This window comes from Phaenicophaeus curvirostris, chromosome 5 (assembly GCF_032191515.1).
Source record: "Phaenicophaeus curvirostris isolate KB17595 chromosome 5, BPBGC_Pcur_1.0, whole genome shotgun sequence".
NCBI lineage: Eukaryota > Metazoa > Chordata > Aves > Cuculiformes > Cuculidae > Phaenicophaeus > Phaenicophaeus curvirostris.
Window position 1 is genome coordinate 59755954 of NC_091396.1, and position 21904 is coordinate 59777857.

Sequence of the window (21904 nt, forward strand, 5' to 3'; positions counted from 1 at the left end):
AAACAGGACAGGGGAAAGATTAAAATGTGACTTTTAAACTACTGAATGTGGCAGGAGTTAAAACCACTTCGGGTTTAAATTCGTAGGAAACTGGAGTTCAGTGGTGTCTTTGTAAGACCCAGGCTCAGCAAGGAGCCACAAAATGGAGATTCTCTGTGCTTATACGGAAGAGTCTGGTTCTGAACGAGACTGGACTGTGCCTTAGACTATCCTGATCTGGGACTGACATAAGGGAAGAAAATGTTTTTATTTTGAAAGATTTTTTTTCTTGTTATTACTATCTAATAGCAATGCTCCTAGAGTTGGGCTTTTGTTGTTGTTGTTGTTAGGGAGAAATTCTCATGGGCTTTGGTACTATGACCCATTATCTATCCCTTGTGATGGATTTTGGACAAGCATCTTGTTGCATTGTGACCTCAGCAATAAATCCTCTGTGTATTTATATAGTTAAAATTAAATTCGCAAGATGTAAGTTCAATAGTGTTGCATTAATCCTTCATAAAGCAGTGATCTTTTGTTTTTTTTATCTTCTTCCCCAGTGTGTCAATCCTGATCTTTAATACTTCTCGGCAGTGCTTTGTTGTGGTGAAGCAGTTCCGCCCAGGTAATCTTCTTCTTTTTAGATTTACTCTTGCTCTCTAGTGAAGCAAGCTTTTAAGGGTTTAGCAGTTAAAAGTTGGTGCATCTGTGGTGACAAAATCTTTGTTCTATATTCTGTTTCTTTGTAAGATAGCCCACCCTTTTCACTTGGTCAGAATTTCTAACCAGGGAAATTTCCATTACAGATGAAATGAATGATCAGGGATGCCTTACATTCTGCTTGGGGGCTAATCATTGTCCTCTTTTGAATTAAATTACAAACAGTACTACAATGATCATGCAATAGATTACTTTGATTTGAAGTTCCTTCATGACCTATGGAGTATTTAGTAGGCAGCTTCCGTGCAGAAGCACAGTATTCCTGGGTTTTTTTGATCTTAAATATTCCTTTTTTTTAATGTTGTATGCTTTACAATGAGGGAAATTCAGGACTGTATGTTTTTTCATCAATATGTGGACAGCTAAATGTTATTATTATTATGAATTTAGGTTAATATACTCCTTTTTTTCTGAGCTTTTGTATCAGTTATTTTAATTCAAAACAATATTTAGTTTTTGGATGTTAAAAATGAAAAGCATATTCTCTGCATGTTAAAACAAATCACAAGATATTTCACTGACTGTTGCTAAGAGACCATTTCAGGACTGTTTGTGGTAGACTTTGTAGGAAACTTTCTAGGGTGGTGTCATGCTGTCCTTTCTTACCAACACTGACTGACAGGCTCCTCCGTGTTGTGCAGCACTGTTATACTGACAATGCATATTTCTCATGAAGTGCTATATTGACTTTTATAAAGTGTTTGTTTATTTGTATATATATAATCCAATGTCTTTTATTTGCCAGCTGAATATAATGGCTCATATAGCAGTTGCTCTCTTTGAGGCAATGTTGGGAAAAAGCTTTCATATATATGCATACATATATAAGTTCCTAACAGTGACACGTTCATTACATCATCCATATGGAAGTGTCAAATCTGCCTTAGAAGACTGGACTGTTCTTGGAGTTAAACTGTTCCAGAGACTGGAGCTGCTCAGAAACCTGGCCTTAGGGACAGTCAGACATCCCATAGTAGCTTAGTGATTGCAACGATGCCTTGACATTACTCACTTCACTATAATGATCTTTCCATTCCATGTTTATTGTCTGCCTTGGTGCCCATTCCACAAAGCAAAAGTAAAGGCTAGGGCTTTTCTCATCAATTGCTGCTTTCAGGATCCCGCCTACATTCCCACCCATTCCCTTTAGGAGCACCAGCCCTTATGCAGCCACACCAGAGGTCTTATATGGCTGCAAGAACAACATTTTGAGGATAAGGCAGCCTTTCTGACTGTCCTGAAAGGGTTTTGCTGGCTCATGGGGAGGCAAGACACAATCAAGGTGAAGCTGAAGGACCATATTTTTCAGTATACAGTGGATTTATTGCATCTTGAGTGATCAGAAATCACACATTTAGAAAGAGCAGACAGAAAAAACTTACACATGTATGTTAGTAGTTTCCACATTAGCTCCTTACTGGTCACTGATTGGCCAAGGTCATGGGCAGTGGTCATTTTGGTAGTCAGTTGACCAAATGTTTACAAATACAATTTAAAAACATATTCCTGGGAAACTCTAGGGCTAGTACCTATGAACGTGTGCCCTGTTTTTATCACTGAGAGTCTAATGACCTTTCAATGAATTGTGATGTTTTGTTTTTGTATTGAATTAAAATAGAAAGTATCAAAGGTTTGAATCATAAGCCATGTTCTGTTTCAGGAGGTACGAAGGACCGCTGCAATTAAAGAGAAATCAGAAGTTTAAAGAAAAGCTAGCACGTTCCCCAGTCGTTAGCTAAACGTTAGCTAAATCCTGCTAACCTCTCAGTCCCTACTGTTGTTTTCTTCTCTTTAGGGACAGCAAACAAGTCCCTGTGTATGAGTCATCTAACAAGGCTGCTTTGAATAACAGTTATGATGTTATTTGAGTTTGGATGAGCCATCTATCCTTTGTCCCAGCTTTGCAGGAAGCATGGCAAGTACATCAATTGTACTGGAGTTTCCACTCTGAGATTTCTTACAGCTGAGCGGCTGTTGGATAATTAGTCAAAGTGTTTAATGAGCACTAGCTGGTTGTTTGAGTGCGCACTGTGTTGCTGCTCATTGCATGTGTTCATCTGATGATGAAGGAGCGGCAGTTTCTGACCGTATTAGCATAAGCCATCAGAAGACAAGGGAGCAATCAGATACAGGACTAGGGGATGGGTGACTGCTGGGAGCTGAGTTCTGACTTCTAGTTCCTGTTCTCCACACTCTTTGTGCATCTGCAATAAGCTGACAACCTGTGATGAGGAAAAGGAAAGTCACGGGTTTCCCTTTGAAGGGTGTGCCATGGCCAATAAGTCACAGACTGCTTTTCTGTCTGGTACTTTATCTGCCCTGGTGCATCACTTGTGGAGTCGATTTTGCACCTTCAGGAGAGGTATGGGAGACTGTTCTATTCCCTGATATTAGCAGGCATCTTGGTTTTCTAGGCTTTGCTTATCTATGAAAGATAAATTGAGTTTGAACCTTTCTGAGCCTGCAGATAATGAATTCATACTGTGAGTCCTTGATGAATGCTTTAATTATTGGATTCTTGCAGAAGTGGCTGCTACCACATCTTTTCTTTCTTATCTGCAGAGAAAAGCTGCTAGTGTGCTTTGAGTGTTGACTTTGCTCTGAAGAGGACTGCTGGATTAGGTCCTTTGGGGAATGTAGGTTTTTATCTATGTGGAACTCTGTGTGTTGAGGGAGAAGGAGAATGGCAGGCACCTACTGAAATGACAGGATGGGTTTTTGGGGTTGCAGGGCACTTGTAACAGAGTTACTTCAATCAGAATTTCATATTTTTGTACCCATGCTCTTAAATGCATCCCCTCTTAGTGCCCAAGTTGTTCTACTGGGATGTGTGCATTGTTTCTTTTTGTATTTACTGATCTGGATGAGTCAATACTGAAAAAGCTGTATAAAGAGTATTTGTCTCATCTTGGAGAGATCCTAGAGGTAGTTGTCATTTATGATAATTGTTATAGCTTTGAGACTTCTTTAGAATAATGACAATAGACACCCTTTGAGGATCTGTCCTTCACACCCTGCCTGGAATATTTTTTTTTTTGCCACGTCCTTGCTGTATTTTAAAAAGAAAACTGAGTCATGTTTTCCAGCTAAGAAATGGAAGCTCCTTTCCTTAAATATTTGAATCTCAAAGGCCTAGATGCATCTACTCAAGTAAATTCGAAAGTTTTAAGATCTGGAAAAAGATTAATTTTGAGGCAAACTTCTGCACTTTGTCTTTCTTGTTAGACTGATGTAGACCTCTCCCTTTCAGGTTCTGATCTTGCTATACTACACTTCAGCGGCAAGAAACATTACAGGAGGACCCTAGGCCCAAACTTCTGGGGTATAGACTCTTCCCCACAGACTGCTTGAAAAGTCACTGTGGTACTTTACTTTTGTGTGACAACACTGCGTTAGGGACCTTGTTGTATATGATGGTTTTGAGAAATAATAGGCTAAATCAAGTAACTGGAAGAACAAAAAGTTGTTCATTAAACTTGAGTTCTTTTGTATACCAGTTCTGTAAGATTTAGAATGGGAAATAAAAGATAAGCTTGTTTGAAACCTATGTTGTATGTATATGAGATATGTATGTTAAGTATTTTAATGGGAAAAAAAATTCAAATTTTAAAATAGTTTTATTCAGGACATTTTGTAACCTCATGGTAACCTTTCATGAAGAGCAAAGTGATGGACATGAGGAAATTTCAAAGAAGAAACAGATGGAATTATACCTGTAAGCTAAAGTTATGATGATTAGAATTGTCGGTAGTGATTCTGTCTGTGTTAGCATCCAGTTCTGTCGTTCTCACTCAGGCAAAATTTCTGTTGACATCGGTGAGAGGTTTTCCTTAAATAAAGACTAGAATCTGGCATTTGCACTTTCTTTAGGAGTGCATTACAGTGGCAGCTGTTTGTAAATTATTCAAGAAGTCTTTTTCAGACTTGACACAGGAATCTGAGCAAGGAACTATATGTTCAAAAGAGGATTTTTTTTTTTTTCAAACAAACATACATGCTTTTCATACCCTTTCTAAATAACAGCTGAGTTGACAGGCTGAAAGACTCATCATTGTGCACATGGTTCATAATGAGCAACCCAACTTTCCTGCAAGATAACTGCGTAGTTTAAATTAAATCCTGATATCCACATTGCCCAACAAATGGAAGCTGTTTGGAGCTTCTGGGACTTCAAATTCTTGTATGAACTAGCTTCCATATATATGGGTATATATATGGGTTTTTTAAGGTGTGCATGAGCTCATTCCAAATTATTTAAGCACACATAGAATTTAAAGAATAGGTTTACAGAAGTGGCAAAAGAATCTTTGTTCTCTAAAATTCCTATTTCAGTGTGTCGTAATTTTAATAGGTAACACAACTGAATTGCTTGCTACCCCTAATGTTTCTTTTTCTTTAGTTTGTTATTTTGTTTTGTTGTTTGGTTTTTTTTTTTAAGCGGTTTACATGTGTGAAGTAGAGAGACATCACCCTCAAGTCTTTCAGAATCAGGACAAGGAGAGCTTCTCTCATCTGGAGGTTCCCTTACCTGCTGCGGTAGGAGTCACCTATGAACTCTGTGCTGGCATTGTAGACAAACCAGACCTTTCTTTAGAAGAAATTGCGTGTGAAGAGGTCTTAGAAGAGTGTGGCTATCGTGTTCCCATTACTAACCTAAGGAGGATCACTTCCTACAGGTAAACAGCAGTAAATTAAACACTTCATTTTGTTGTTTCACAGATTTCTGAAGTGATTTGACTGTCTATCATGTTCCCTGCTCATTGTTTAGCATGTTGGAGAAACTTGGACGTCTGAAATTATGTGAAAGGTGTAATTTTCTGCAAGTGAGAGGAGTATTTACAGAGACTTTGGGAATAATAAACTTATAATTAAAAGGATTGAATTCTGAGTAAGAATGATACTATTGTGATTTAGTCAAAAAAACTATTAAAAAAAACTGGGGGAAGTTGCATTTTACTCTAAAGAGCAGTTTCTTACAGGGCTAGAAAGCAGCCTATCTTTACTGTCAGGCATCTTCCATCTCTGATCTTTATTATTCTGATTAACAACAGAATCCACCCAAGATGGACTCTGATTTCCCATCAATACACTTTGCAGAAGCAGAAGAACTTGAACCACGAGATCTAGATATTAGATAATATTTGGGCCATAAGTAAGGCTTCTTTGAATTTTACAATAATCAATATAATAAATGAAGATTTTTTTTATTTTTACATTATATTTTTTTCAGGATTTTAAATAGTTATCAAAATATATTTTAACATGTTTCAAAACATTTGTTAGGACTAAGAGGAAGACTTAGTATGTATGAGGAAAAATAGTTATTGGATGGGAAAAAAAACCCGACAAAAAACCCTCAGGAGAAACTGCACACAGCTTCAATCCCATTGTATCTCCTCCCCAGCTTTTACTATTGTTATCCAAAATGTATGTATGTTTGTGTTTTACAGAGAAAGAAGTTTTTTTACTTTCTTTATTTTACTTGACATCTCCATTGAAGTAGGCCCTGTCATTGGTTTTTAATTTGGGAATTGAATACAAATCCACAGCTGTCAATCCTGGCAAATGTTATTTCCTGCTGGATTAACAAGCAGTGCTTCTGTTGAGGAGAGGGGGTGAATCACAGGAGCTGTCTTTTACAACTCCTTGAAACCAGATTAGGGGTTTGTTCTGCTGAAAGAAAAAGCTCCTGATAGATGTATAAGCAAAAGCTGTCTATAGAATTTCATAGGTTGGGTGACAATGACAGGCCACAGCGTGCAGATATATACATGTGTATAAATACGTGTCTGTGTATATAAACAGAGAACATGAAGAGTAGAATATAATTTCTGTAGCTGCAGAAGTTAGTAGCTTCAGTGTATAAGTTTGACTCAAACAATTTACATCTGTCTAAAACTGTATGTTTTTTGCTTGATAAATGTCTTTGTATCTTACAGGTGGTTGTTCTTTCAGTTGCTTTTTTTTTTTTTCTAATTGCACTGACTTGCGAAGAGAGTACACAATTGGAGTTTTCTCTGTTGAGAGCCGTGCAAAGAGGAGTTAATAGGTTAATCCTCCAATCCTGCTTTGTCTGTGCGGGCACAGCTTTCTGCCGATGGGGATCTGCGCTGAAGTCAGAAGGGCCTGTATAGTATTTACTTTTTTTAGATTAACATGAAAGGTTGCAGATGGTATTTTAGAGTTTGGTTTTGGGGACTTCATAGAATCACAGAAGCATACAGTGCTTTGGGTTGGAAGGGACCTTAAAAATCATCTAGTTCCAACCCCACTGTGATGGGCAGCGACACCTCCCACCAGACCAGGCTTCTCAAAGCTCCATCCAACCTGGCCTTGAACACCTCCAGGGATGGGGCAGCCACAGCTTCCCTGGGCAACCTGTTCCAGTGCCTCACCACCCTCACTGTGTTCTGTGTTAGAATTTTATCCTAAATGTTATGGTCTTCCTATTAGGAGTGCCCTGTTGTTCTTCTTTCAGCCAAAGACTGGCATATCTGTGTGATTCTTGAGGATTTGTTGCAAAGGCTGGAAGTAATTGTTTCCACTATGGTCTGCTAAGGACATTTTTTCTGTAATGGCTGTATTACATGTAAGAATTTCTGGTTTTTTAATAAGTGCAACAAGTTTTTCCAAATTGTTTATGCTGCTGTTTCATACAGTGACTGTCAATACAAAGCATTGACATATGGCATTACATTAAGACATATGCATGCTGTTAATGGTTCCCTCATGCACATCTATTGTTATCTGACATCCCGGTGATCCGTGTAATGGTTGCTCTGTGTTATTTATTGATCTAGTGCCTCAGGTCAGAGAGAAGCCTTGGAAAAACAGAATTGGAAGGAATTTGGGGAGGATTGCATCTAGACTGCTCCTCTTCCTAAGATCAGTCTCTGGTGGATTTATATCACTTCTGAAAAATATGGAAACATGCTTTCTCTAAGATCTGATAATTTCGTAGCATCTCTTGGAGGGTTTCAGTGATCTGTCTGAAGTGTCTAACTTTATCTGTACCATGAACAAGATTTTCCTCATGTCTTGCCTAGATTTCCCTTTCTTTACTTCAAGTCTGAGACTTACTACCCTGTTCCCAGTAGGCATGAAGTACTTCTGCACCTGCCAATGGATTTGTTTGAACATGTCTCCCCTTTATTTTATATTTGCCTATGTAAAACTAGCTTAGTTGGTTTAAGCTTTTTCTTTAGACCGTGTTTTCTAGATGTCTGATCATTCCTTCTGCTGTCCTCTGCCTTCTCTCCATCTGGCCTGCAGATTTCTTAAAAATGTAATGCCCAATGTGGAGCACAGTATTTTAGCGGGGGCTTTACCAATGTCAGTTAGAGTGGAAGCATTATTTCCCTAGTCTTACAGATTATCATAGAATCATAGAATAACCAGGTTTGAAGAGACCCACCAGATCATCGAGTCCAACCATTCCTATCAAACACTAAACCATGCCCCTCAGCACCTCGTCCACCCGTCCCTTAAACACCTCCAGGGAAGGTGAATCAACCCCCTCCCTGGGCAGCCTCTGCCAGTGCCCAATGACCCTTTCTGTGAAAAATTTTTCCTAATGTCCAGCCTAAATCTCCCCTGGCAGAGCTTGAGGCCATTCCCTCTTGTCCTGTCCCATGTCACTTGGGAGAACAGGCCAGCTCCCTCCTCTCTACAACGTCCTTTCAGGTAGTTATAGAGAGCAATGAGGTCTCCCCTCAGCCTCCTCTTCTCCAGGCTAAACAACCCCAGCTCTCTCAGCTGTTCCTCATAAGGCCTGTTCTCCAGCCCCTTCACCAGCTTTGTTGCTCTTCTCTGGACTCACTCCAGAGCCTCAACATCCTTCTTGTGGTGAGGGGCCCAGAACTGAACACAGGATTCGAGGAGTGGTCTCACCAGTGCCGAGTACAGAGGGAGAATAACCTCCCTGGACCTGCTGGTCACGCCGTTTCTGATCCAAGCCAAGATGCCATTGGCCTTCTTGGCCACCTGGGCACACTGCTGGCTCATGTTCAGTCGCTGTCAACCAACACCCCCAGGTCCCTCTCCTCCAGGCAGCTTTCTAGACAGACTTCTCCTAGTCTGTAGCACTGCATAGGGTTGTTGTGCCCCAAGTGCAGGACCCGGAATTTGGCCTTGTTAAACCTCATCCCATTGGACTCTTCCCAGAGGTCCAGCCTGTTCAGATCCCTTTGCAGAGCCTCCCTACCCTCCAGCAGATCAACACTTCCACCCAGCTTAGTGTCGTCCGCAAACTTGCTAAGGGTGTACTCGATGCCTTCATCCAGGTCATTGATAAAGACATTGAACAGAGCTGGACCCAGCATCTGTTGTTTAGATGCTATAGTATGATGTTTGCCATTTTTGCAGTGGCATTATGTTGTTGCCTTGAGGTCCACAATGCCCTCACTATCTCAAAACTGTTTTCTGCAGCAGTAGCATGCTGTCATTTACCTCCTGTCTGTGTTTGTGCTGTTCATTATTCACGCCTGAACACAGAGCCTTTAACTTGTCTTCTCTGAATTGCACCCTATTTTTTCATGCTGTTTCTCCAACCTGTTGGGATTATTTTGTATTCTAATATTCATCGCTAGCTTCTTATAAATGATCTACCTCAGCTTTGCTACCTATAATATTTCAACCCAGAAATCCTAAAACAAAATACTAAATTATTGAATGGTGGATGTTCTCCAGTGGAATCCTATTTAGTTTGTATTTCCAATTTGACACTGATACCCATTCTGAGTACCATTTCATACTAGTTTTGCACCTATTTCACAACTTCTTTGATTTCTGAATATACCATGATCTCCTAACTTCTTAATGAAACTGTGATGTTAGGTAGTGTTCAAAGCCTTGATAAACTGGAGTTATATTGTTTGTGTTGCTGCCCCTATCCACAAGATCTGTTTATCATATTCTAGCTGAGATTTGTTTGAACTGCACTTGATATATTCCTGAGAAATCTGTTAGCTGTTGTTTCTTTCTTGATGCAAATAAAATATTAAAATGATTTCATAACTATAATTCATAATGACGGGGTTAAGTTGGTTAGATTTTTGTAGATAAAAACTCAGAGTTGTGCACAGTGAAAAGGATTTTGTACAAACAAGGGTTTCTGTGTCATCACACCCTTTGGTATGAAAACAAAGAGTTGTCTTGTATGCCTAAGGACACCCTTTTCTAGAGTCACATTCATGAGAAAGAAATTACCTGATCTGAATAAAAGCAGGACTCGACCTAGACCTGACAAAAGGATATGGAAAGCAGAAGACAGGTCAAATGCAAAGGGAGAAATGTTTTTGGGCTAGGGAGGACAATACAATTCTGTGTCTAGTGGGTGGAGAAGGAGACCTCAGGGAGAATGTGTAGGGAGAGCTTACAGTGGGGTAAGAGGAGATGGGAATTGAATTGGAGAACCTCAGATAGAAAAGGAAGAAGAAGCAATGAAGGAACAGTGCTGAGAAAACATGGACTGAGGACTGAATGGACTCAGGGAAAGTACATTCATGGTGGTGGAAGAAAATTCTCTTTAATGAAATGAGGAAAGTAGTAAGACTGTTCAGGTAGAACTTTGTTCTCAATCTGTGGGAGCAGCAAAGACTGGAGGTGATCTGAAGGTAGCATTTTTTTCCTCATTTATTATCAGGGCCCACAGCAGTGGTTTTGGGGGAAATTTTTTTTTTATGTCTCAGCTAATCAGCAGCGATTAACTACAATACTGCTACAGATCTTTTAAAAGCGCATACAAATAAGCCATTGGAAACTTTTCTTAAGCTCTGTCAAAGCTCCTGTGACACGATACTTCTCAGACAGAAGTCAGGAACTGTATTAAGCAGATCTCATACTTAATTGCCTTGGACAATCCACAGAATAGCTGTGGAGTCAATGAGAAATCAGGAAAGAAGCCAGGAGCTGGGGAATTTTATGCAATTTGAGTAAGAATCTTTGAAACAAGTTGTTCCAGCAGCAGGAGGACAGTATGGCATGTGTAAATGAAGGAGACTGGAATGAGGGCAGATAAACAGAACTGGAGGAGGTTAGAGTTATCACTGTTTGAAGAATGAGAAATGTCTGTTCCTAGTATAGAAAAATACCAATTAGAAGGCATATTGAAAAGGAAATTATTCTTTTTACTGCGTAGATAGAGGCAGGAATTTGCAGCCTGCGTGGTGAGTTTCCTCTTCACATCGTGGTTATGCAAATTGCTACTTTTGTGCTTGCCATACAATAAATAAGCTTATTTTGGTATTTAAAAAATTTGCTTTCTATTCTGGCAGCACCTAGTATACATTTGGAGGCTTCCTGAAAGTTTTGATGCCTACTGGTATGTTGAGTAATTATCAACTGTATGTAAGACCTCAGTCAAAAATAACATAGATGGTGGATGTGATGGGTGTGAGGAGCGAATTAGGTCAATAATAAAATGGAGCCAATACTGTAGTAGTATAATTGAAAACCAAGGCTTCATGCAAATGGTTGCCAGTTAAATTGTTCATTTTTTAAAGCTCTAAAATAAATCTGTGAGCTTCCATCCAGTATGTTTGGGGTTTTTTTCCTACATGCAAAATTTAGTAAATGAACAACTTTGGGTTTATTCATACATCAGACAGAACAAATTTTCTATCTGTCATAGTGTCCCAGCAGTTTTCAGTTTGAATCCCATGTGAAATTCAGCTGTGGGTTTGTTTCTTAAGTTGAAGTACCTCCAGCTATCTTCCTTGAGCCTTGTTTCTTACAAGACAGGAGCAGGGAAATATGTTGTTGTTAAAGATGTAATTCTGGCCTTGCAATTTACAATATTAGTTCTTGGAAATTTTGGTCTTCCTGAAGAATATTTATTAAATTATTTGGACTTAAATAACGCTTCAGGGCATCAGGATAAGGTCAAACCAGAGCTTCTGGTTCAGCTTCCTTTTCACTTCATTCCTTCTTTATTTCTCCCAGAGGCTGCAATGAACTGGATACAATAGGAGCTGCAGGTTCTCGGCCCTGCTGCAAAAAACTCAGATGGATTAGTTTAAGGGCCTAACTATATATTAACATAGGTACTTACTTTAATCTCCCTACATTTGATTTTTTTCCAAAAGTACACAACAAAGAAGAGTATTCAGAGAATTAATATTGGATGTTCCAATTACTGTGCTATGCCTATTAGCCGCTGTGCAAGGAGGAAAAAATGGTTTGTGTTCCCAGGTTATTATGTAGAAAGAATAATAGCCTTGAAAATGTTGGAGTGCATTATAATTAGAAAGATCACCTGCTAGTACACCTGTTGGGTGATGGCATAATGTAATATAATTTTATGTTAATTACTTCTATCTTTTTTCCTGCACCTGCTGCTTATAATGTCAGAACCTTACAAAGTTCCTAAGAAGTGAGAATAGGAGCTGCATGTCGTTATTCATCAGTTTACACGTTTCATGCCTACATAGATCATGATTTCAGCATAAATAACAGAGGTTTGTGTCATAGTTATTTGTAAACATGAATTAAATATTCACTACATAACCAAACTCTGCATCCAAATATCTTATACCTTATGAAAGAGTATACTGCATTTAGAAATTTTCAGATTAACTATGCCGATTAAAACTAAAAAATGTATTTCTGTTTTGATAAAAACGGGTAAGTATTGATTGTTTATAGATTTTATATTTGTTAAATATGAAGAAATTGTGATAAATTTAGCTTTTAATTGCTGTCTGTCAGAAATGTGAGTTAAACTAATAATTCTTCACAATGAGAAATCATTTATTTGTTTCCCACGCTGCAGCGGATGAGTAGAGCATGAGATACTGGGGGTTTTTCTCATACAAGTTTATTCCCTCAAATTAAAAATCTAGTATTTATGAATGCAATAATTATGAATGTAGTAATTGGTTGGCATAGATGAGCTTCCAGACGTGAGAAGATGGGAAAGCTAATCTTGAGTACGTGCTTTGAATTTCAACCCTGCTTACAAACACGCAATATGCACAAACATACTCAGTTTGAAGAAGCAACTCAGTTGCTAAGCCTCATCAAATATACAAGGTGGGCTCAGTCCCATTTTGGGTTTTTAGGCACACTAAACTTATTTTTTTTTTTTTAAAGCAGTAAGATACTGTTACCAACCTGTGATAAAAAATATGTGTGTCATGTATGTTTATGCTTATGAATGCTTAGATGTGGCAAATGAAAAGTCCCATTTTGCGAGTTCTCTTTCACGTGCTACATATTTCCTTATGCATTTAATAACAGGGAAGAGCTAAACAAAGGCTTTGTGATGGCTGCTATTGCCGTGCTTCAAAAGCAGATTGCAGTGACAATCTGTCTCTTGTGTTTTCCCTGCTCTGAGAAGGAAGTAGATAGAAAATACTCTGGTTACAGCCTCGTTCCACAGCCAGTCCCACCCCTGGGCAGGAGGTGAGGAGAAACACTTTGCAGTTGTTCTGCAGAAACTGCTTCTCCGCTGTGCTGTTGCCTACAAGTGCGTTGCCCACAGCTTTGAAAGCCATGGCATGATTTAGTCACGGTGTCAGAGTGTTTATTTAAAATGAAATATGGGAACACAGCACAGTCTTGTTTTGATGTGTTAAACTTGCATTTAAATTACTGTTGTGATGAAAACCATACCGCTTTGGTATCCTCACTTCGGCGTGCTCCCTGTTGTCAAAGATAATGGGGGTTTCTAATTGTCTCTGAAGCAAAACTAACATTTTAGGACTGATAGACTTCTGGTTTTGAAAATCTCTCTCTGTTGGAGTTACAGAGTTTGTGAGCTTAAGCCCTGATGATTTGACAAAGAGTATTGTCAGGCCATGTTGCTGTTAATTGAAACAACTATAAACTGCTCATAGGAAGCTGATCCTCATGATAAAGTTGACAAGGAAAACAGAGCTGTGCTTTGTAAAGATCATTTGCATTTGTCCAACAGTGGTAAATAAGAGTCAAGCACTGTACAGACACATCAAAATACATCTGGAACAGTCAGCTAGGTCAAGCCAGGCTTAGTAGGTCTGGGTCAGTATGAGCCATGACGTGCCTGGTCTGGGCAACGTGGTGCTAAACCCGTGGAGCGAAATTGGAGCCCAGAGTCTCACCCTGGGCGGGTGCTGTGAGTTCAGACCCTGCTTGCCCTCACCCAAACCAAGACTCTCCTGTACCGGGAAGGGCAGACACCTTTATCAGGAAGGTGGTTTTCCCAGGGTGAAACTCATCACTTGCAGTTCGGGTGTGCTGACCCCTGTGATTTCCACAGATGCAGAGCTAATGAATATAGCTGTAATCTGTTAATAGGTGACTCATTTCAGACCACGGCAAAAGCATTTTATTTGTAATGTGAAATACTAGGGCAAGGAAAAGCGTATGTCCCAGACTTGGAACAGAGGAAGAAGGTAGCAGAGAAAGGAGTAGAACCACAAATAAAGACACATCAAAATTCCTTTCTTTTTGCATTATAGACTGCATTATAGACTGCATCATACTCAGAAAGTACAAATAAGTGTGCAAAAGCCTAGAAAGTTTCTAGTGGCCACTAAACCTGAAAGAATACTGAAAAAATAGCAGCTACCAGTTGCCTCTTTACCAGGAAGACCCACTTTGTCCCTCCCTCCTCTCTTTCTCTCCCATTCCCAGCCCCAGATCACTGAAATGTATATACATTATCCTAAGGTTTGTGTTAAAAAGTTTTATTATTTCAATGAGATGTAGGCTCAGAACAGCTTCATAGCAACAAGCCTGCTAACTTTTGATTTCTATAAAAATCATAGGTACTAAGACAAATGAAATGTCAATAGCATTGATTTTTGGACAAGTTGCTAAGGACAGGATACATTAATATCTAAGAGTCTGAAAATGTGAAAGACAGCAGTAAGCAATATTGGAGAATATTTAATTTAGTAAAGGGCATTCCACATGGAATTCCCCATGCAAAAATGATCAACTGGCAGAGTAAGCCAGAGCATTTAGAGAAATAGAAAATTAAAAAAAAAAGTAAGACACATGCCTTTAATATGAACTAAACTATATTCCTGTATCTTTCACTCTCTGTCTGAAACCATTGAAATGGACAGGTAGTTAGATGATAACTAAAAGAAGTGAATATGTTTATAAATATTTTCATACAATAGTCTCCAAAGTCTACTCCAAATAATGATAGGATTCTAAGTAGTCTTAGAAATGTAAAATTTGATGTTTTCAGGGGGAAAGAGTAGAATAGAACAACACGAGAACTAATACCAGCACATTTTGATTTTACTTACAGCTCAATTGGAAATTTTTAGTAATTTTTAATCAGTAAATCATGGCAAAATTGTGCCAGAGGAAGAAAAGTTAGGCACTCAATAAGAAAGAATGAATGTGTGGGTATGTCCTCCCTTGAGTGTGTATTTCTGCAAATTTTGCATTGGTTTCTGTGGCAAGTTGTATGCCAGAATACAGGAAGAAATTGTATAAGTTTGGGCATTGTAACGGAGGAAAGACACTGATATCCAGTGTTTTCAGCTTTAAAGTATATTCAGTGTCGTTGCCACTCTTAATGTATTTAGTCCATAAGAAGAGAAACAACAGCATGTTGAAATATGCTCCATGCTATTTGAGCTGTAGTGGCAAAAGAAACTGAATCTTACAGTGTAGGACGTTGGGAAGCAAGGAAGTCCTTTACTTTAAAGAGAAGATGTGTGGAAAGTGAACTCCTGTGATTTCCACAGCTGCAGCTATTTCATAACTAAATGGTCACAGGTGGTATAGAAGGAGATTATGCTGTAAATAATCAAGCCTCTGACACCTCACCACCCCCAACCCCCTTTTTTTGTTGATTTTTAAGTATATACTTAGTTGTACATACTACAGTAGTTAACCTGTTATGTAAATGTCTGCAGTCCAGTTAATGTCAAGATATGGAATAGGTTTGATAGGAATGGTTTGACTCGATGATCCGGTGGGTCTCTTCCAACCTGGTTATTCTATGATTCTATGATTCTATGATTTTTATAGAAGGGCTTCTTAAATAAAGTCTCTATGTTTTTAACATTTGCATAATATCAAGCAGACGTGGACATACTCAATTTAGGAACATTTTCATTCTCCAGGTAAGGCACCCCAGATGAAGGATACACTTGACGCTCCTCAGAAGTAACACAACATTAAATTCAGTAGGCATAGTCCTCTGGTTTTTCAGGGTACTTGTGGAGACTAGCAAGCTGCATTCTTTGTCTTAAAAATTTTACAGTATAAATTTTACAGTATAAATTAACATGAGTTTTTCTATTCTTTTTATCAGCTACCAAAATACAACCTCTGAACCTCAGGCTTCATATTTTTATTTAATTACTAAAAATGCAGTTCTTGCAGAAACTGTTGAGGAACAAGTAATCACTATATATAGAGATTACTATGTATAGTGATTACAGACAGAAAAATAGATCTGAATTTCTAGTAGATAAAAAAATTTACTTCCTGCCTCCTCACACAAGAAAAGAAGGAGAACAGGGAACAGAAAATGAATAAAAAAATTAGTATTCCATCACAAACAAATTCTCTCAGTGAGGCTCCTTCCAATGGACATAGCAACGATAGTGAGGAGTCTGTGGTCAGTGACAAGTTACCAAGGTGACTAAGCTGGGGGAGACTGTTTACTAAGTGACTAGAGCTTCAGTAGTCAGCAGTGATGGACTGTGAAATAGATCTGTTTGCTTTTAAACAGTATTTCATTTCCAGTGCTGTTTTTAACATTATATATTACTGCTTCAGAATACCAAGAAAACAGATTGTATTGTAATACAAAGGGAATCTGGTAAAGTGCAGCATCATCCTCATGGCAGAAAGGGTATGGGTAGCACATGACCACTAAAAATGGTATTCCAACTTTTGCAAGCTGGTTACTGGTACCAGTTTGATGAAAAATGAATCTACCTTACTTTTATAATGAGAGAAGTACAATTAAGCCAGCATGGTGTACTCAGTGCGCAGCTCCTGCTACTTTCTAAGACTGCATTTGTGTTGTGTTGTCTGCTGGCTGGATCATCAGTTAGGGTGAGATGAGGTGCAACATAGCTGGTGAACAGCAGCTTCCCATTAAAGAAGGGAAAAGGGTTTGTGACACAGGGAGTCCTGAGAAGACATTTTTGTCTAGTGACAGTGGCACATACAGCCCATGGATGACTGTCAGCCCTGGATGGCTCTTCTATTGGCAAACCACCTCTGATGGTTATCAGAGTGGCATACAAACGCCAAGGACAGTGGCTGTGGAAAAATAGGTCCTCAGGGAAAGTAAATACTGAATCAGATTTACTGAGGAAGGAGGTCATGTATTGTAGTGAGAGTAGAAGTGAGAGGGATAACTGTGAATATGGCCTCTTGCTGCATCCTGTAGGTGACCTGTAGGTCACATTTTTGCCAGTTAAAAGGTGTATTTAAACCCTCACTACCACACTGAAATATAGTGATGAACCCAGAATGAAAGAAATCCCATAGCAGCCTTCAAATTTCCTGGAAGTGCCAAAGATTCCCAAGTTTATGGAGCGCTTTGTTGAGATACAGGAATGATGCTGGAGTTGTGAAACATCTTTCCTTAAAGTCCCAGAATGTGACGGTAGCAGTTTTAGTAAAATAATTCACTGGTTTGCTCCCTATTTTCTGTTTAAATAAAGAGTCTATATTGGTGTAAGAAATTATCTTCAATAATCGTTGTTAGTTCTCCAAACAAAATAATTTGCAGAGTTCTTGGAAAACTGAGAGACAAATGATGAATTCCTGCTATGGGTCATGACTTAGGCTCAAAAGATTTAGTTGCTAGTGGTTGGATGAGTACTGATGCACTTATTAGCACTGCTACAAATCTTAGAATCCTCTGTATGAATAATAATAATATGGAAGCAACTTTTTACCTTGCCCTAGTGCCTCATTCATAATTTCAGTGAACTTTGGATCCAGATTCAATGTGAAAAGTTGCTTGTAGTCATGTTAAATGAAGAAGTTGTAATTACAATGGGAATATTTTCTTGGAAAGAGTAAATGAGTAGATTATGTTCTTATCCTTTATTTAATAATATCTAAATTAAATAGTCCTAAGAAATAGAGGATTAACAAATAAGGAGTTAACACAGCAAGTGGTCTAGCTGAAGAAAGACTACATAATCCAAAGTATCCTCAATTAAATTCACTGTAGTAAATTTAGTGGGGAGACTGAATTACTTCAGATACATGTATGGTTACCATGGTCCATTTGGGTGAAGGCTAAAGTTCAGGAAGGACAGAGAAAGACTCTAGGCTGCCTTTCTATTCTTGTACCTATCCAGTCTGTGAGTAGAGGACTCCAGCTGTGGATGGGCATAATCTTCTTAAGAGTGAAACATCTAAATATTTATGTAAAAACAAGCAAGCAAGTGCAGTGTCATAGCATACAGATATACCGAGGAGCTTCATTCTGTTGTTTGTGAATCTCTGTGAGTCATTGTGCAGTCCAGCTCTCATTAAGTTCAGTTACAAAAACTTCTTTTGACTTCAGTATAGGCAGAACAATTGTTTCACCAATTCAAAAAACTATATTTTTTTAATTTTCTCACAAATTAACATTTTTCTGAAGCTGCGGAATAGATTTGAAGACAGATCATTCTCATATGCAAATATATTCAAAAAATGCTGATATTTCTGCATGAAAGTTGCAATCAATTTCATGAAATGGCATGGATAGGTTCTAAATTACATTGACGTGCATTTTGATGTTGCTTAGTGACAGCAAGTTAAGGATCCAGGTTTGCATTCCTAATTCCGAGCTCCTTTTTTTTTTTTTATCTATCTACAAGTTTTCTCTTTGCTTTTTTCCAGGTCTGGAGTTGGTGTGACAGGTTCCAGGCAGACATTATTTTATGCAGAAGTAACAGACGAGATGAGAACTGGTGAAGGAGGTGGACAGGCTGAAGAAGGAGAACTGATTGAAGTTGTAGAAATACCTTTAGAAGAATCCATGAAGTTTGCTTATGACGAGACTCTCCCAAAGACGATGGGTGTCATCTTCAGCTTCATGTGGTTCCAAGACAACATAGCACCCAAGCTACCAAAAAAATGAAACCAAAGCACTTTGATTTTAAGAAAGGCTTTTCTGCTGGTTCTGTGGATATGAAAGACTGCCTGCCTCATTTAACTCAGCTTATCGCAAAGCAAATTGTTCTTGAAATAAATTTAGAAGTAAAATCTGAATTAAAATCCTGACCCAATTTCTATCATTAGCAAAACCTCACTGGCTTCACTAGGCCAGGACTTGCCTCTTAGAGGCAAATGTTGGTTTTTGCACAAAGGCTAAGTAAATGTGCCCAGTTCTCCTTTTTCATGGCACTGCTCTCCCAGTATTTTAAAGAGGTGCTCAGGACCAGCAGCTGCTGTATGAGCCTGTCACTGTGGTCTGTATGTACTGGCAGCTGTGTGTTCACTGGAGTTTCTGATTTTTGGGGGAAGGAAGGCAGCAAACCTTAATGATAACCGATTTACTAACTGTGTTCCTGAGTTCTGCACAGCTTGCAGGAGGGTTTAGCTCCTGGACAGAGAAAACATTTGCGTTTCTGAGCATGCAGACCTTTATTTCATAAGCAAACATGTCTGTAAATCCTGCTAATGTGTCATTTTGACAACAGACCAGCTATAAGATTATGTGTTTCTGTTTGTTCCCAGTATAATGCTGAGCAGCAGCAGTGGTGATAGAGGGATGAGCGATGGGGGCTTCTGCTGGAACACATCCTTCTTTGTTTGTTTTATAGGTAATACTTGATTTATTAGATCAAACTTTGTCCTCTAGACCGGGACTTGAGAGGCCAAATTCTTTTAATTTTGCTCTGAGGTGAGAAATACAACTGATTTCTCTGAGGTGTTCTGTTGTCTCAATTTCCTTATCTCCCAAATGGGAAGAATGGGACTTAGCCCTCCCACAACACTCCTTGAAATCGAATGATCACATGTGCTTCATTGGGAGATTTTATCATCATTTGTGCAGTTTACACTGCAGACTGTACAACCTGCACAGGTGTCCTAAGCAACATGATTTGATTTAATAAAACGATCTAATTAAAACATATATATTTGTTTTATCATCATAGTTTAGACGTGGAATAATTGACATGTGAAGCTGTTAAGAGCATGAATGAAAGAGAATCAATTTTGGCAAGTTAGTTATGCACTGGTTCATACTATTCACTGAGTTAATGTTAATTAACATGACCAGATTACATATGCTTCTAGGATGACTGAGGTACTAAGTATGTTTAGAAGATGAGTACTGCAAACAGACAAACTTTCACATAGTAACTGGAATAAATGCAACTCAGGTTCATGACGGTGTCCAGTGGCTGATTTAAAATCACTGCATGTCTAAATAGGTGTATAAATAACATTTTTTTTTTAAAAAGTGCTTTTAGAAGTGATACTTGCTGTTTCTCCTACTGACAGAGAGGAAAGGTCCTTAGAAAGCCACTGAAGAACAGCCTTTAGTGACAGTTTAGTCACCTTTGCGTTGACTTGTTGCTGGGTCTGTGGCGAGCCAAGGGCTGAGTTACCATGAAAAGTAAATCAATTCTCTCTGTTTGATGTACTTACATCAGAAGGTGTTTTAGGGCAGGGTCTCTGCTGCTCTGCCTCTTTACGGTGTTGTGTACAATGTGTCCTGATTGGTGCTGAGGCCTTTACAAATCACTACAATATGTATAATAAATAATGTCTTTTATTCCAGGCTGCAGTTACCAAAGTGTCTATTTGATTCCACCAAAACTGTTACACAGTAATTTGCTGATTTCTTTAGTGTCAGGCTAATAAGTATGTGCGTACATATGTCAAAAGCCGGTTTTGCTGTACACTGCAGTAATTTGGAAAAACAAATCAGTGTAGTAGAGGGGGGGAGAATTTCATAGAGTCATAGAATCACCAGGTTGGAAAAGACCCACCAGATCATCGAGTCCAGCCATTCCTATCAAACACTAAACCATGTCCCTCAGCACCTCGTCCACCCATGCCTTAAACACCTCCAGGGAAGGTGACTCAACCACCTCTCTGGGCAGCCTCTGCCAGTGCCCAATGACCCTTTCTGTGAAATTTTTTTTCCTAATGTCCAGTCTAAACCTCCCCTGGCAGAGCTTGAGGCCATTCTCTCTCGTCCTGTCCTCTGTCGCTTGGGAGAAGAGGCCAGTGCCCTCCTCTCCACAACTTCCTTTCAGGTAGTTGTAGAGAGCAAAGAGGTCTCCCTTCCCCTTTGAAACTTTTCAAAGCAGTGTTCATGTATTCATACTGTTTCCCCCAGAATTACAAATGGACAAAACTGCATTTCTAATGAGGTTTACCCCAGTCAGACAATTCCACCCCTGCTGCACCCAGGACCTGGAGCTTCACAAGGTGCACTCATGTTGCATTAACAGCCTTGGTAAGAGCCCAAGGCTTTGACCCACCTGTGTGGGTGACAAACGCTCAAGGTGTGATTCATCAAACTAAATACACCCCTCACTGATCAGTCTGTCTAGTAGTGCCTTCACATCTCAGCACCTGCCTTCGTTCACTTTGGACTCCCCACACCAGCCCAGGAGGAGGGCATCAGCCAGTGCTGGATCTGCTGTGCCAGCATGCAACATGCACATCACAAACTATGAGACCACCAGAGAAATCTCATGGTCATACCCAGTGTGCAGGAGGATGAAGGCCCTAACATCTTGGTGCCAGCTGGTTGTGCCTTGGCTGCATGTCTTTGACCTGGACAGTTTGAAACACCCACACATGTTTTCCAAGGTACCGTGGCTGTCCCTCTCAAGTCCCCTCCCTCCTCAAGACTCTGTGTGTTAGGGGAGCACCAAGGGCGGTGCTAGACTTGCTGAAATCTGGCTGAAACTACTGCAGCTGGTCAGCAGAAGGCTGCTGCCCATCACTTGGACAGCAGAGTGGAGGGCTTCGCAAGTTGTAGGCGCCTGAAGCCTGTCTGCTTCACAGTCCAGCTCTGGGGTGTGCAGGGCGATGCAGAGGAGGGCCCACCACCTGAGCAGCAGCAGGCATTTCCCAGGCATTTCCCAGGCATGGGATGAGGTGGGAGGTCGCTGTGTGGGAAGAGGGAGTGCATGGTGCAGCAGCATGGAGAGGAGTGAGGGGAGGGAAGCCACAGCCCCACCAAGGACACAGGGACAGCCACACAGCGTGAGCCCTCCACTGCGCTCCAAGGTGACCTCATCAGTGCAAGCTACGGGCTTCAGACAAACAATCT

At 39.6% G+C, this 21904-nt stretch overlaps 1 protein-coding gene across 1 annotated transcript in view; it reads left to right on the forward strand.

The window, feature by feature from the left end:
* The window catches only part of NUDT14 (nudix hydrolase 14), a 63374-nt gene extending 43309 nt beyond the window's left edge, over nt 1–20065 (forward strand). Inside the window, exons 3-5 of the mRNA XM_069858942.1 lie at nt 540–604; nt 5138–5375; nt 18505–20065. Of these exons, the coding sequence (XP_069715043.1) occupies nt 540–604; nt 5138–5375; nt 18505–18745 (544 nt within the window). The 3' untranslated portion in view covers nt 18746–20065. The remainder of the gene's footprint in view (nt 1–539; nt 605–5137; nt 5376–18504) is intronic.
* Nucleotides 20066–21904: the final 1839 nt, after the last annotated feature.